This window comes from Bos javanicus, chromosome 3 (assembly GCF_032452875.1).
Source record: "Bos javanicus breed banteng chromosome 3, ARS-OSU_banteng_1.0, whole genome shotgun sequence".
Lineage (NCBI taxonomy): Eukaryota > Metazoa > Chordata > Mammalia > Artiodactyla > Bovidae > Bos > Bos javanicus.
In genome coordinates, this window is record NC_083870.1 from 117,064,108 (window position 1) to 117,080,819 (window position 16,712).

At 50.0% G+C, this 16,712-nt stretch overlaps 1 protein-coding gene across 3 annotated transcripts in view; it reads right to left on the bottom strand.

Annotated features, from left to right (window-relative positions):
• Positions 1–16,712, bottom strand: part of COL6A3 (collagen type VI alpha 3 chain) — a 73,247-nt gene that overhangs the window by 35,571 nt on the left and 20,964 nt on the right. For all 3 annotated transcript variants that reach the window (XM_061412719.1, XM_061412718.1, XM_061412717.1), the window contains 15 exons: positions 15,094–15,699; positions 12,672–13,286; positions 9,818–10,417; positions 8,854–9,191; positions 7,713–7,791; positions 6,164–6,309; positions 4,746–4,838; positions 4,184–4,237; positions 3,084–3,155; positions 2,299–2,325; positions 2,164–2,208; positions 1,992–2,045; positions 1,481–1,543; positions 666–731; positions 182–235 (listed from right to left, as the gene is read on the bottom strand). In XM_061412719.1, the coding sequence (XP_061268703.1) occupies positions 182–235; positions 666–731; positions 1,481–1,543; positions 1,992–2,045; positions 2,164–2,208; positions 2,299–2,325; positions 3,084–3,155; positions 4,184–4,237; positions 4,746–4,838; positions 6,164–6,309; positions 7,713–7,791; positions 8,854–9,191; positions 9,818–10,417; positions 12,672–13,286; positions 15,094–15,699 (2,912 nt within the window). The remainder of the gene's footprint in view (positions 1–181; positions 236–665; positions 732–1,480; positions 1,544–1,991; positions 2,046–2,163; positions 2,209–2,298; positions 2,326–3,083; positions 3,156–4,183; positions 4,238–4,745; positions 4,839–6,163; positions 6,310–7,712; positions 7,792–8,853; positions 9,192–9,817; positions 10,418–12,671; positions 13,287–15,093; positions 15,700–16,712) is intronic.

A 16,712-nucleotide genomic window follows, 5' to 3' on the forward strand; every position in this document is an offset into this window, starting at 1 on the left:
CTCGGGGTGGGTCAAGAGTAAATGATAATGACAAAGGGCATGTAGAAGCAGCAACAGGTGGCTTCCAAAATCCCTTAATTCCCCCAATAAAAAGTTGCTCAGTAGCTCTGAGTAGGAAGTCTGGCAGAGTTAGGCAAATATTTCAAAGTCCCCCCCACCCCAAGCCCCAGGAGACACTCACGCTCTTCCCGGGTTCTCCAGGCCCTCCAGACACCCCGTCTCTCCCAGGGAGACCCTGGCATGGGAAAGAAAACTGATGTAAGATTCTCCACAAAGAAGACTGTGTAACTCAAATTCTGCCCAAGACGCCGGGGGACGGGGTGCATACAGAGAGGGCCGGTCGCCCATGCCAGGGATGCCTCAGACACAGGTGCCCTCTGCCCCCGACGAGGCTTTGGCTTGACGTGTACTTTCTGGAAACATCTAGGGGGCACAAACTCCGCCCAGAAGAAGCCCCTCTTGGGAGGGGCTGTTTGGGTTCCCCTCGGAGACCCCTTCTCAAGCACGCATGCTGGCTTCCAGGCTCTCTGCTCCCGACCTCGACCTTATGCACCCACAGCCTCAAGGCCCCCATCCACAGCCCCCAGGGCTGGCAATGACCCAGGACGAGGCTAGCCCCCCGGGCCCGCAGCGCAGGGAGGGTCTAGGTGTGCAGAGCACTGTACCACGGGGCCGATGTCTCCGGTTTCTCCTTTGGCTCCTCTCTGCTGGCTGTCCTGTCCTGAATTGCCCTGAAAAGAGCACAGGTGGGGAATAAGTCACATATACAGAAAGCCACTGCTGTGGGGGGCCAGGGACCAAGAAAATTGCAGTGACGTCTGCAACTCAGTGCTTCAGCCACATCCCGTTCAGGTAATGCCCATCCCACCCGACAGAGCTTGCTGTGGGGTCAGCAATCACTCTGAGCCCCAAATGGGGTGGGGGATGATGGCTCTTCCTCCCTGTTCCTTCTCCTGGGGAGGATGGGGGCCAGGTTCACACTTGCCTCATCCTGTCTGGACCCCAAGAGGCTGGCCCAGTGGTGGTCACTTGCTGACAGGTTTTATAGCCCCATAAAACAGGAAAAGCTGTAAACGCTTCTCTTTCTCTAACCCAAACTTAAAGCATCCCAAGACCACACTTTAGGGAAGCTTCTTGGGTCTTAATAGGAGAGGCTTTGCAAAGAATTATCTTGCAGTTAGAGAATAGAGACATATCTAGCCACCCCAAAATTCTAAGAAAAGGACAAACCACATATTTTGCCAGCATGCTTTAAAGCAATTTCAACAGTGAAATCCTTCCTTTCAATCCGCTTCTCCCCACACCCCTTTCCCCAGGCTCAAGTCTCGTATCAGTGATGAAGAGCCAGCGTCCCTTACCTGGTCGCCTCTGATCCCGACATCACCTCTCTCCCTGACATCCTTCCTTTCAATCCGCTTCTCCCCACACCCCCTTCCCCAGGCTCAAGTCCCGTATCAGTGAAGAAGAGCAGCGCCCTTACCGGGTCGCCTCTGATCCCGACATCGCCTCTCTCCCCTTTGTCGCCTTTGGGTCCTTTGTCGCCCTAAATAAGAACCACAAGCAGAGCCTGAGAATGAGTCTTACATTTTCATCTCGCCCTCAAAATTGCGTTCGTCCCATCACAGATCTTAAACTGAACAGTGTTGCAGCATTTACCATTTACTCATCTGCCACAAAGGTAAAACTGTCCCCAAGCATTTCAGGTAACCCCCAAGTACTTATGGGGACCTGCGCTGCATCAGGCGGTGGGGACTTACTTCAACAAAACACACGCAGGTTTTGCCCCATGGGACATACTCTCCAAACAAGAAAAGACAACATAAATATGTCATGACTGACAGGGGACCTAGGAGATGCCAAGAACGCACCCCAAGAGGAGGTCAGGGAAGGCTGCCCAGAGGAAGCAGTCTTATACACAAGTAAAAGAAATCATCGTTGAGTGAAATATTTGTCGCTTTTCCAGGACAGCCACACTCTAGACATATGCCTACCCTCCTTCCTGGACTCCCTTTCTCTCCAGAAGTACCCGGCAGCCCTTTGTCGCCCTGCCAAAGACAACAATAAAATGTCACTCCTGGCGCAGTGTCTGCCGTAGGCTGATGGATCAGTCACCAGCATCTTCAGGCCCAAGCGGTTTGGACTTAAGAGTGGAAACTCACTTACATCTTCACCATCAAGACCATCCAGTCCAATTTCTCCTAATTCACCCTGTCAGGGGACAAGACACACGAGTGAGTGCAAAATCTGGCAGAATACCGGGAAAGTTTTAAACATACAAAGAAAACCAGGCTGAAGTACCTTCTCTCCCGGGAATCCACGAGAGCCCTGGAAGGGAAGGGAAGAAGGAAAGTGAGCTCCTTCCTGGAGGCTGGAGAGGGTAGGCCAGAGCAGGCTAAGGGCTGACCTCCCCCGTCCCCAACACGAAGCGCGGGCTCTAAAAATTCAGTGTTAGAGATTCACCTGTTGGGATAGCTTTCTCTCCATCACAAGGGGATTACAAGGCTAACCTGCCTGGACCTGAGTACGTGGGTGTTGTTGGCCCCCCGGGAGCAGGGGCACTGCAGGCCAGGGGCAGGAGCTCCGAGGAGGCCCTTGGTAGCCCTGCAGTGTGGGGGCCGGTCCCTTGACACAGGCTCCCAAACTCCAGCAGATGGAGAAGATTCATCTGCCCTTGATCCAAGTATTTCACACACAGAAACTTCCAGCACGGGAGTCCTCTCCCAAGCTCCGCCCCCCATTTCCCTCACTCCCCCCAGGTCCAGGGCTCTACAGACTCTGGGCACTGGCCCTCTCTCTGCCCAGCCCGGGTTCTCTCTGTCCTGTCAGTACCTGCTGGTCGCTTCACATTGCCACAGGCAACTTGTCTCTCCAACCTCAGGTTCCCCTCCCAACGTGGCCTGTGCTCCTGAACCCGCCAGGCCCGGGCCCGCCTCCATGCGAGGCCACTGGCTGCCCAGCGCTGAGCAGAGAAGCCGGGCGGGCATCTTCCTCCCCCAGAAGGCTCTGGGAGGAGCTGTCTCCCTCTGCACACGTGCGGGGCTGCAGGGGTCCCCTCCCCACACCGAGGGGCACCCACACTCTACCTTGACTCCTCTCTGCCCGGGGCAGCCCTGGAAACCTTGAGTGCCGTTCACGCCAGGAGGACCGCGTTCACCCTGTGGGGAGATACAAAGGGGATCTGCAGGTTGGAACTTCTTGTCGAGTGTGCCCACCGAGCGGGCATCCTTGAGGAGGGCTTGCATTAGGCGGGGCTGATGGGTGACGTGCCAGGCGGGCCTCCAGCCTCGCTGCACTGGGCCTGGAACCTGCAGCTCCCTGCCCCGGAGGGAGACGGTCTGGGGCAGTCAGCAGCACAGGGCACCTCCTGGCGGGTGGAGGACGAGCAGGCCCTGGGGGGCTCCATCTGGTGAGGACTGGCCCCGTGGAGGGCCCTCAGGCTGGCTGCTCCTCAGTGTGGTCCCTGGTTTCAGTTCTCCAATGAGGTCCAGGCCCAGCGCTGACACCCAGCTCTGCTGATGGGACCTTGGTGGCTTCCAGTCCTTCCAGACCTTTGTCCTTCCTGGGACGACCTTCCAGCCCTCCCACTGGGGCTCTCTATCCCCACCAGGAGCTCTCTATCCCCACCCCAGGACCTCTCTATCCCCACCAGGAGCTCTCTATCTCCATCCCAAGGCTGGGCCTTGTCAGTTCTCAAAAACCTCTCAAGTCACTTCTGGGACAGGTTCTGCTTCCCAAAGGCCCTGCTGCAGATTCCACCCACCCCCACTGGACGCCTTGGCTCCTGATAACCCAACCGCCCTCGGGGAGACTCCTCTCAAACGGTGCCACCCCTAAAATCCTGCCAAGGTTTCTCCTGCACCCCAATCCACCCCCCTCGCCTCTCGCCTGGGTATCTGAATTTGGTAGATGCTGGGTTTGGTATCCCCAGTGGCCCTCTGTCTCCAAAGCCACCCTGTCCCCCTTCTGAGATGGAACAAGTGAAGACCTACAGTTCATACCCACATGCATCAGACCAGTTCCTGTAGCACAGAACTCTGAGTCGAGTTGTTAAGACAGATAGGAATTCATGGTTTTCCCAGTGGAAAAGATCGGACATGAAACAGATGAACTCCACAATTCAGTCCCAACATGTAAGGAACAAGGAGGGAATAAAGACTTAAGGAATAAAGCAACGTTGACTTACAGGTCCACCTTCGTCACCAGGATAACCTCGGTAGCCATCTTCTCCAGGAATGCCCTAGAACAAAGTCACCAGTTCCTTGGTTAAGAGCTGTGGTTTTCTTTGTTTCCTACTTAAGCATCTCCCTGATCCTCCTTCACGCAGTAGAGCCATGTGTTAGGTGTCCCTTGAACGTGACAGCTTTCTACACATTATTTCAGTGCAATTATTCTATCAGGATCTTTAAGGTTCTTGATCTACCAAGAAATACTGTGTGAAGTCCTGTAACTTAGAAGCAAATGCAAAGAATCGTGCTGACCATCATAGTGAGGCTGCCAGTCAATGATGCCCCTGGTCTCAACATGGTTTTATAAAATAAAGCTACAGTGCAGAACTGAACCCTATGGAAAGGGAAGCAGGAGCAGACACAGGGAAGGGTCTGCCCCTCAGACCCCCCGTCCTACAGCACAGCTATTCCTGTTCCTTCCCCTCCATCTCCCTGCTGCGACAGTGGAGAAATCTCTCAGCCAGAGCAGTGCCAGCTCTGAAGCTAGTCTCAGGTGAAAAAGAGGGTAAAGCCACCTACCTTTGGCCCGATGCTGCCTATGGGCCCTCGGTCTCCTCTTTGTCCAGAGCATTTGCAGGGAATCCCACAGCAGGCTTTCTCAGCAATGTTGTCCTACCGAGACAAAAGGCAAAGTTCACCCCTCAGTAACTGCCTAGGAAAAAATCGTAAGTCTGAGGAATGTGGCATTCACAGCAAGAAATGACATCACTCCCAGTGGCATTTCCTCGAAGACTTAGCCTTCAGCATGCTATGGGATGTCACAAACAGAGTCTGAAGAGCCACCAAAGCTAATACATCCTATTCATAAAATATTCACCTAAGGCTGGGCCTTACTTCTAAAGTTTCCAGCATAGACAGTCAAGCTTCAGTTGCTAAGTATAACATAGATATTTTTAAGCTGCAAAAAGCAAAGCCTAACAAACCCTTGCAGACGTCCAGGATGGAAGAGGGTTTTAGAGCAGACCAAATGTCTTTCCCTGAGGCCTGGGCAGAGTCACAGAACAGGGTACCTGCCTTGAGAGAAGGCCTAGGAGTGGCCATGGGGTGGGGTCCCTGCCTGAGCCATGAGCACCCCAACCTCTGGTCACCAAGGCCTCCAACATCCATCAGGCACCCTGGACACGACCTCCCAGCCCAGCCCCTGGCCTCATGTGGGAAAGCGCACACCCAGGACATATTTCCACCTGCTGAACTCATGAGGGTCAATGCATTTGCTTGTAGTGAATTTCCTAGAATTTTCACGCTCTCCCAAGTCCAAAATTTGTCCACTAACCTCCTTCCACTCAAAAAAAAAAAAAAAAATCCTAACTCTGGTCCTAGGAAGAAGGCAGGAAGGAAAGAATGGGCAGAGTCACTGAATTCTGCAGTTCACTGCTGCCTCCGCCAAAGAGTCTCTGAGTTGAACACTCAGGCCCACATCCCAAAACCCCCAGGCTCACCCCTAGCCCAGGAGTTAAACCCACCAGCTGAGAGGTTGAACTCAGGGGGATTAGGAAGCCTCATGGTCTGTCCTCATTTGCAGCAAAGAAAACTAGAAGAGAAGGCGACAGAAGCCCCTTTCCACCCAGAGATGATCTCTCTTTCCTGCCTACTCTTGTCTTCCCTGTTTTTGGCTTGGAGCGGGTCGATCTCAATGTTATGTCTTCTCAGCCATCTTATAAAGGGGAAAACGCCTCGTTCACGACGTAGAGGCCACTCTGAGGCAACGCTGCCTGGACACCCGTCTCCCAGGTGGCCGTCTTTCCAGTCCTCAGAGAGCTCCCTTCCGAGGACTCGTGTGGTGGCAACAAAGCAGGTCCCTAGTGAATCAGATGAGTTAAACTGCCCACCCAGGAGTCTCTCCTCCATTTGCCTGGTGATAACGGACTGTATTATCCTGGGATGCCCCAACCTGCGGCATCTAGACCAACATGTACACAGACACACAAAACACTCACAAGCTGCTCGGCTAGTTCGTAGTCCAGGTCCAGCAAGTTCAGCCTCAGGGGCCGGTTGTACGTGAACCCTCGCCCGAACTCCAGCTGCATGAGCTGCTCCAAGTTGGCGACGCGTTCGAGGCCCACCAAGATCAGAGCTCGGACACCTGCAGGGACAGGTCCACTTAAGACTGCTCACGTGGGCGTTCAAGAAACACAGCGCTTTCCTCCCACCTCTATTTTTCAAAGAAAACTTCAGTATAAACATTTGGCTTTGTAGTGAGGTGGATGAGCCTGGAGCCTGTTACACAGAGGGAAGTACGTCAAAAAGAGTAAAACAGATATCGTATATTAACACGCATATATGGAATCTAGAAAAATGGCCCTGATGAACCTATTTGCAGAGAAGGAATGGAGACATACAGACATAGAGAATGGACTTACAAACACAGCAAGGGAAGGAGAGGGTGTGACGAACTGAGAAAGAAGCACTGATACACACACTCTCACGTGTAAAATAGATATTAATAACTAGTGGGAAGCTGTTGTATAACACAGGGAGCCCCGCCTGGCACTCTGTGATGACCTGAAGGGGTGGATGGGAAGGGAAAGGGAGGTTCAAGAGGGAGGGAATATGTATATGACTATGACTGGTCTCGTGGTGGTGTACAGCAGAAACCTATACAACACTGTGAGACAATTATCCTCCAGTTAAAAACAATAAAACAAATAAATAAAAGTTGACCTTTAACTGACACGCATGTAATCACACTATTGGCTGTTCTGCAGAGCTGCAATACTAGAACTCTGTACTCCTCTGAGCAATTGTTCCCAAGGTGTCAAAAAGCACACTGATGGACGTGACTATAGGAAGCGACACTGTCCTTTATGACACACATAAATGCTCAAGTTCCGGTCCCACCTAACACAGATGTGCCGTGGGAAGGCTGAAATCCCACGCCTCCAAAATCAGATGACAGGAGCTTCCTCTCCATTGCTCTGGAGGAGCAAGCTAATAAGCTGAACATTCCTGAGCTAAGTCATGCTTCCATAAATTCTTCTTAAACCTCTGACGTTAGCACTTACTTTTTCGATCGTCAGTGCTATCAAATTCCAAAGCAAATGATCAAATAGTACATCTGGTAACAGGTACCACTGCAAACCAGTCACAATAAATTTGGGAAGTATGCTTTCATTATTTTATGTTAACTTTGCCTAACATTATACTATTTTTGAGCTGTGATAACTGCAAACCCAAAACACAGTAATTCCTAAGTTAAACGATACAGCCAAATGAATCAAAACTTCATGTTATTTTGCAAAAGCATCAAGCTTTCTAGATGTTGTACCACATGAATGAGCCTAGGACACCATGGGGTCTGTGTCAGGACTTTGGTCTATGTGAGGGGTACTTGCTGGTTCATCTCATGGCCTCAGGCAGGTGAAAGAGGACCAAGATGCTGGACAGAGGTGCCCGCAGGACAAGCCGCTGCCCCACAGGGTCTGTTAGCAAACTCTCCAGCCCAGCAGTGCACCTGCTTCCCATTTGTAGAAACCCCCCAGAACCCACCTTCTTGTCGGAGTTCCTCTGATGCTCTTTGTAAATCAGCCAGATCCCCATCCACTCCATCGGTAAAATGAATGACCACCTGAAGATAAAAGATGTGTGAAAACCCAGCTGAAATTTAAAAGAAACATCACAGACCCTTGCAAGGAACATTAGCCAGTTAAAATCTTTCACCTCACGGTGGAGGAAACAGGGGGCCAAGGTTGAAAACCAATTACCCCCTATTCATAGTTCCTTGATACTGTGCAATAGATGGGATATAAAATAAATGGGTATGTTTCAGGGCTTGATTTATTAAAAAGCACCAGCAACAATGGAAATAAAAATTTTATCTCATCCTCTTTATTTAGGGGACGTAGCTTCACACGTGTGTGTGGGGAAGGGGTGTGCATGTGTGTTATGGGCTGGACTGCGTCCCTCTGAAAGTCACAGTTTGAAGTCCTAACCCTCAGTGCTTCAGAGTGTGACTGTATGTGGCAACGGGGCTTTTAAAGAGGCAATGAAGTAAATGAGGTCATCAGAGTGGGCTCTCATCCAATGTGACCAGTGTCCTTCTAAGAAGAGGTGATGGGACACAGACACAGAGAGGGGAAACCACATGGAGACAGAAGAGACAACGCCGTCTCCAAGCCCAGTTGAGAGACCTCCCAAAAAACTACCCTGCCTCCCCCCGATCCCAGACCTCCAGCCTCCCAGGCTGCGAGAGAACAAATTACTGTTGTTTAAGCCACCCCGCCTGCGGAGCTCTGTTATGGCAGCCCTGGAGAACTGATGTGTGTGTGTGTGTGTGTGTGTGTGTGTGTGTGTGTGTACAAACATAGAAAGAGAGATAAAATTATATACAAATAGAGAACATAACATATTTAAAGGGCAGGGCTATGGTTAAACATGCATTAGTCACAAATTCAACTCATTCAAGCTTAATTACTGATTTTCAAGTTTTGTTTTTTTTTTAAGAGCTTTAGTAAAACAAAAATATTTCATTTCAGCTCAGTTGATGATAAAGGACTCTTATACACAGGCACCACCAACCCCACCAAACATGAAGAACATCCACAGAAGAACAGTTTGGGGACGGGGCTTTCAGGGCATCAGTAAAACTGAGAGGTGACACAGGAAGTAGAAACGCGGCGGCCGCCCTGACCTTCACGTTGTCCATCGAGGCCTGCCGGAACTTGTTCTGGTAGAGCTTCAGCGTGTCCGCAGTGAGGATGTAGGGGTGCTGGGCACGCATGTTCTGGAACTTCTCAAACAGCTCCGGCTGGTACTCAGCAAAGTCAAAGGCCTCGACGGGGCCCGAGGGCGTGAGGGCCACCACAGACACCCGCACGGTGGGCAGCTGGCTGCCGCTGCAGCTGATCTTCTGCATCTGACTGATTCTCCTCAGGATGGTGTCCACCTTGGGCTCGAGGCCCTTCTGAGCCACAAAGACATTCTGATCTCCTGAACCATCGAAGCCCAGAATCACATCCAAGTTACAGGCTATAAAGGGAGAAGCAGGCCATGAGCTCAAAGTCAAGCTGCTGAGACGCTTTCAACGTACAGGCACAGCTGGGGACACGGACCGGGAACACGCTCACTCAAGGGCAAGATGAGATCGTCTGTGTACGAACTCTGAGAAGCAACTGGATCTGCCTCTCTCACCGGGAAAATGCATACTGACTCTTAGGAACCAAAACTGTTGGCATTTTAGTATGTTGGCTTTGGGGACTTAATCAGCCCTAGCACAGAATATAGCCAGTGTCTAGATGCATCCCAAGTGTCGGCTTTAGATTAAACACACTTGAGAATTCAAACACTCTGGTCTCAAATAATCTAAGGAACCTACAAATTGAAATAGACATCAATCAGTCTGAATTATTTAGAGGATTAGACAGGACGGGTAAATCTGGTAAGAGCAAGAAAAGACAGACGTCCACTCCTATCTGGGAAACACATCCTATCTCAGAGGCAGGTGACAACCAGGACCCAACCACATGGATGTAAGTCAGTCCCAGAAGCAGCAGGTGCTGCAGGAGACCCAAGGCCAGCACTGGGCATCTGGGCAACCAGATAACGTGCCAGCATTGAAAAGACAAGATTGAATATATGCACCTAAAGGACGTTACCTTTGGAAATGTCAGTCACGCCTGGACATAAGGTCTCATGCATTGCATCGTGCAGAGTTTCCAAAACCTGCTCGCTCAGTTCCGACAGCTCCTGGACGTTCCCCACCCGGAAGGCCGTGGCGCTGTTGGACGCTATCTTCCCAACCTCCTCCGAGTCGATGTTCCTTACGCCCACTGCAAACACCTTGACGCCTCTCTGCGTGAGCGCCATGCTTGCCTCCTGAGCATCCTCCACCGACTTGCCCCCCGTGATCACAAAGGCGATCTGCGGGACCCTCTGGTCCAGGCGGCTGCCCGCCTCGGGCACGAAGTGGTTCCGCCGCAGGTGCTCCAGGCCCACCTTGGTGTTCGCGTGCCTCCCCCCTTTGTAGACCACCTTGTTTATGGCGTCGATAATCTGCTGCTTGGTGGGGAAGTCCTTCAGGAAGAACTCGTCGGTGGGGTCAGAGTTGTATTGGACCAGCCCCACCTGGATGGAGTCGCCCCCTTCATAAACCGTGTCCACAATTTCTGACACAAAACGGAGCACTTCCTGGAAACTGTCTCTCCGGAAATTGATGGAACCATCCAGCAGGAACACAATGTCGGCTTTCTTCTTCTCTAAAGTTGATGACAATGAGAAAAGGGGAAATTCAATTTCCATACCCAGAACAAAATCACCAAGCAGAAAATGATTAAAATAAGGCCTTCCTGTCATTCATTCACCGTGAACACCTTGGCTCTAGTCCATGACTCTATAGTTAGCAGATTCACAGCTCTCAAACCATCATGCCCAAAACAAGAAGATAAATGATAAATTATCTAAGTGAAAGGAAAGGAGCTGTGAGAACTCAGCAGATCCCCAGTTATCCCATGCAAAATGGGGTTATGCCACGGATTCACCAGTCCATGGCATCAAGTGTTTATGTCACTGGAGTCTTTCTCCCTGGTCAAAAGAAAGGACAGTGTCTGGCAGTAGGGGGACATGTCCTAGAGGCAAGGCGAGGGAAGGCTGGAGAAAGACTGGGAAACAGGAAGCAGACCGCATGCACCTTCGGAGGACTGCTAGACAGCATGCCAGTGCTTTGTTGGAGAGAATTTCCCAATTCTAACCAAGATTTGAGAATGGAATTGAGAGAAGGGAGATCCAGGGCAGTGTGGAATGTCCCACCAGCAGCACAGAAGGAGGATATGAAAGAGCTAAGTGGAATGTGATGCCTCATGGAAAAGCAACCCTAATCGTTTGCTCCAGATGTCTGCATGGCCATCACCTGCGGAGGGGCTGAGAAAGACATGGGTTGGTGGAGGAACCCAACTTGCTCTTGGCAGCACCCAAGGTCAGATTCAGGAGCATGAGGTCAAAGCTATAGGTGGACAGCTCTCAATTCCCCCAGGGAGGTGCACTCAGCCCAAGGAAGGAGGGTTGCCTCTGTCCCACCTAGGACAGAGGCTGCCTTTCAGTCATGTTTGGAGGGGCATGGACTGGACAACTTCAATGGTGCCACTTTATTCTGAGAGCCAATGAGTCTGTGGCTATCCCTCGATGCACTATTACAGAGCATCTCAATAGGGCTACAGCTAGTCTCATGGAAACTCATGGAAGAAGCAAGGACCTTTTGCTTTCTGAAATGGTTCCTTCTATTCCTCCTACAATTTCAACTGAGTTATTCTTCTTGTATTTAATTTCTAGGGACTTCCCAGATGGCTCAGTGATAAAGAATAAACTTGCCAATGCAGGAGACTTGGGTTCGATCCCTGAGTGGGGATCCCCAGGAGAAGAAAATGGCACCATACTCCACTATTCTTGCCTGGGAAATCCCATGGACAGAGGACCCTGGCAGGCTACAGTCCATGGTGGGGGGGGGGGGTCACAAAGACTCAGGCATGACTTAGCAACTAAAAAAACATTTAATTTCTAACAGTATCACTGCCACAAATCTGAGAGAAGAAAATCATTAAAATGAATGCTGATTGCTTTTTTTCAATTAAAAAATAGTTTGTGTTCCCTCAGAATGGCCACCATCAAAAAATCTACAAACAATAAGTGCTAGAGAAGGTGTGGAGGAAAAGGAACTCTCTTGCATGGTTGGTAGAAATGTAAATTAATGCACCCACTATGGAGAAGAGTATGGAGATTCCTTACAAAACTAGGAATAAAACTACCATACGACCCAGTAATCCCACTACTGGGCATATACCCTGAGAAAACCATAATTGAAAAGGACATATGTTACCTCAATGTTCATCACAGCACTATTTACAATAGCTAGGACATGGAAGCAACCCAGATGTTCACTGACAGATGAATGGATAAAGAAGCTGTGGTATGTATATACGATGGAATATTACGCAGCCATAAAAAGGAACACATGTGAGCCAGTTCTAATGAGATGGATGAACCTACAGCCTATTATACACAGTGAAGTAAGCCAGAAAATAAAAAAAATAAATATCATATACTAATGCATATACGTGGAATCTAGAACGATGGTGCTGATGAACCTATTTGGAGGGCAGCAATGGCGACACAGACACAGAGAACAGAGGGACACGGGGCAGAGGAGGGGAAGAAGAGGATGGGACAAATGGAGAGCAGCAAACAAATACATTACCATATACAAACTGCATAGCCAGTGGGAATTTGCTGTATGACGCAGGGAGCTCAAATCGGTGCTCTGTGACACCCCAGAAGGGTGGGACGGGGTGGGAGGTGGGAGGGAGGTTCCAGAAGGAGGGGCTGTGTGTATACCTATGGCTGATTCATGTTGATACATGGCACAAACCAACTCAATATTATAAAGCAATTACCCTTCAATTAAAACTGAATAAAAATAAAATAATAACCACTTTGTAGTCCCAGGGCCCAAGCACATACCTGGCCTTGAAGGAGAGGGTGTGTCCACTCCCGGAGGTGCAGGGGTGACCCCGGAGGACCCAAAGGAATTCACGATCCTTTCTTCTATGCTGGGGAGGTCTCTGAACTCCCGCACCGTGAAGACAAGCCTGGGATCGCTGGTGATGGTCTGCAGCTCTGTTCTGTCAATATTTCGGTCTCCAACCCCTAAGCTTGCAATTCCTGCAGATTTTATCACCTGGGAATACCTGGAAATATCATCCTGGGATTTTCCACCCAGAAATAGAACCAGGTGTTGGGGCACCCCATCTTCTATCCGGCTCCCGGCAGACTTGACAAAGTAATTCCTCGCCACGAATTCCAGAGCCTTGCCAGTGTTGAGAGGAGACCCCCCTTTGAACCTCAGGCGACGTATGGCATCCAGCACGCTGGCCTGGGATTTATAGGTCTTTAGTTGAAATTCTGGGAAGACGTCGTTGCTGAACTGCAGGACCCCAATTCTCACTTTGTTGGGACCAACGTTGAGTCTCCGCACGATCCTGATAACAAAGTCCCGGATGTGTGCGATGCCATCCGGCTTCACGCCATCAGAGCTGTCGATGAGGAAGACAATGTCCGCAGCATCGCTCTCCACAGCTGCGGGTGAGGAAAAGGAAAGCTCAGCACAGGACTGGCGCGCATCTGGTTTCATTTCTGAGCTTCGCACTCCATTACACCATCATGCTAATTAACGTGAAAACTACCAGCCAATGTGCATGTCTTTGGCTCCCAGGTTTTCTATCAATCATTACATATTGGGCCTTTTGCATCAAAACAATTTCTGCTTCTTGAAATATTGTTAGTTCTCCAAAACTTCCCCTTTCTGAGTTTAATGGTGGCTTTGCAGTCTGGGTTACAACTTCTTTCAAAATCAATAGCGCTTAGAAACAAATCCTGGGTGACCATAATCTATGAATCATGACCTGTTACTACCAGCAGAGACTGAGATCACCCAGACCAACATCTCTTATTATTATGCAAGAAAAGAGAGACAGCTGAGGACAACGGCCACCACTTAGCTAGTGACAGCCAGGAGAAACCCAACTCTCTCCCAGGGTGTTTGATTCACAGTATTTCTTTTTCCTCACATATCTCTAGCATTTATACAAAGTTTTCATTTTAGCTATTATTCCCCTGTCTTCTTTGCATGAATCAGTTTTTTCACTATACAATTAAACAAAAGTCCTAGGAAAGATAAGGAACCCTGGTGGCTCAGATAGTAAAGAAGACCCCAGGAGATCTAGGTTTGATCCCTGGGTGGGAAGAACCCCTGAAGAAGGAAATGTCAACCCACTCTAGTATTCTTGCCTGGAGAATTCCATGGACAGAGGAGTTTAGTGGGCTACAGTCCATGCGGTCACATGACTAAGCCACTAACATTTTCACTTTTCAGGAAAGATAAACCATACCTTCCTATTAATTGGATTTCTAGGTACTTCCTGGATGTCATTTATTAAATAGCTCACATCTTGCCTCTCAACAAATTCAACCTTTTGCCTCATAACACACTGGCCACTTCTAGTGGAAAAACAGCACAGCGAAAGCTGAGCAAGTCGTGGAACAGAACCATTTTTTGTTGAGAACAGAAAAGCTGCCCCAGCACACACAGCCAGGCCCTGGATTCTCCAGTGGAACACAAAAGATTTCACAGAACAACATCAGGGAAAGCCATGCTCTTTCTGTGTCTGAACACTGACAAAAAGAAGACAAAATAACCAAATACCGCCCCCCATCTTGGATCACAGGTGTGACCACTGTTTCTCTACCAATTACAACTTACGCCATGAGAGTTAGTAAGATACCCAGTCAAAGGACTACTCCCCCTTCTCAACAACATCCAGTCCAGGGCAAAGTCCCATTTGCTCAAGCCTTCCACAAAACCACCTTTGGCAAATTCAAATCCTGCCGTCAGCCTTCCTGATGCCCTTCTTCCCTGCAACAAGCCACAGTCCCAACTGGTTCCATCACAGGTGTCTGTTATCTTAGCTTTACTTGTGAGCACCATGGCCTTTGAGCCTATATATATATATATATATATATATATATATATATATATATCTCCACTCCAGCACTCTTGCCTGGAAAATCCCATGGACCGAGGACCCTGGTGGGCCGCAGTCCATGGGGTCGCTAGGAGTCGGACACGACTGAGCGACTTCACTTTCACTTTTCACTTTCATGCATTGGAGAAGGAAATGGCAACCCACTCCAGTGTTCTTGCCTGGAGAATCCCAGGGACGGGGGAGCCTGGTGGGCTGCCGTCTATGGGGTCGCACAAAGTCGGACACGACTGAAGCGACTTAGCAGCAGCACCATATGTGTGTGTGTGTATATATATATATATACACATATTTTTTTTTTTAGAAGATACAACAAAAGAGCAATAGCCAACACCCAGTCTCACCTGGAGGCGGGTAGCGCGTGCTGGCCAGGAGCTGCTGTATCTGCCCGGCAGTCAGGGTGGTGAGCGGTGTCAGCAGTTTCTGCTCCAGGCTGGGGAGCTCCCGGAAGGTGTTCACTGAGAACACGTACTCGGGGCTCAGCGAGATCTTCACCAGCTCTTCCTGGTCCACGTTCCTGGCGATCGTGAGTGGCGCCACGCCAAACTGCTTGAGCTCTATGGCCGAGTCCTCCACCTCATCATCCGACTTCCCGGAGGAAATGAGGACCAGGAACTGAGGGACACCCTCCTCAATCCGGCTCCCCAGGGGCCTCTTGAAGATGTTCCTGGCCACGTACTCCAGGGCACCCCCAACGTTGACCTGCCTCCCGCCTTTGGGCCGCAGCCGCCGCACGGCGTTCTGCACCTCGTCCTTGCTGGAGTGGACGTTCAACAGGAACTCCACCCTGGGGTCATCGCTGAACTGGATGACCGCCACCCGGGTCGTGTCGAAGCCCACATCCAGGTAGTCGACCAGCCTCTCGATGAGCGTTCGGATGTACTGGAACTCGGGGCCAGCACTCTGGGACCCATCGATGAGAAAGACCACGTCCCTCTTGCCGCTGACCACTGTGAATCAAATGTTATCGTAGGGCTTCAACTCCACTGGCACCAGAGCCTTTGTGTCGAATGAACCGCCTCCCAGTTTGTCACAGAATTGCCACCTGGCAGGCGAGGCGTCCTAATTCAGACTATTCAAGTTAAAACACCAGTCCCAGGAGAGGATCCTGGGGAATTCAGTGATGAAGAGAAGAAGAGGAAGAGAGAAGAGGAAGAACCAGCAGAGGATAAGGAAGAATGACTCTGCAGGAGGAAGAACCTAGACACACAAGAGCCGAATCTGGACCGAGGGAGCATGGCATTCTAGGAGGGAGGGGGTCACCGCTGTGACAGATGGCACTCATGGGTCAAGCGTAACAGCACCCAACACTGACCACTGGGATTTGCCAGATGGAGGGACTTTGCCCAGCACACTTTCTGTGGAGCAGAGAGAGCTAACAACAGGCTAGGGTGAGTTCAGAGAGAACTATAGGCAGTGAAGATGATGTTTATAAAGGAGACTAGGGTGGGATGATTTGAGAGAATAATACTAAAACATGTATATTACCATATGTGAACTAGATCGCCAATCCAAGTTCGATGCATGAAACAGGGCACTCAAAGCCGGTGCATGGGGACAACCCAGCGGGATGGGATGGGAGGGAGGTGGGAGGGGGGTTCAGGACGGGGAACTCATGTACACCCGTGGCTGATTCATGTCAGTGTATGGCAAAAACCACACAGTATTGTATAAATTATACAATTTAATTAAAAGAAGTAAATTAATTTTTTTAATTAAAAAACAAAAGGAGACCGGGACCCTCCTGAAGGGGAGAGCAGGGCATCCAGGGGGTTTTTACGAGAGAAGAAAAGGCACTGCATACATATCATGAAAGGATCTATGCAGTACATCGGAGAATCAATGATGCAGGAGACAGGAGAGTTGCAGGAGGCACTCTTGAATAGGGAGGAGGCAGACTGTTAGAGGAAGCAGAGATGTTCTTTGATTTTACTTATACTTTCTCAGTGAAATGGAAATCAAG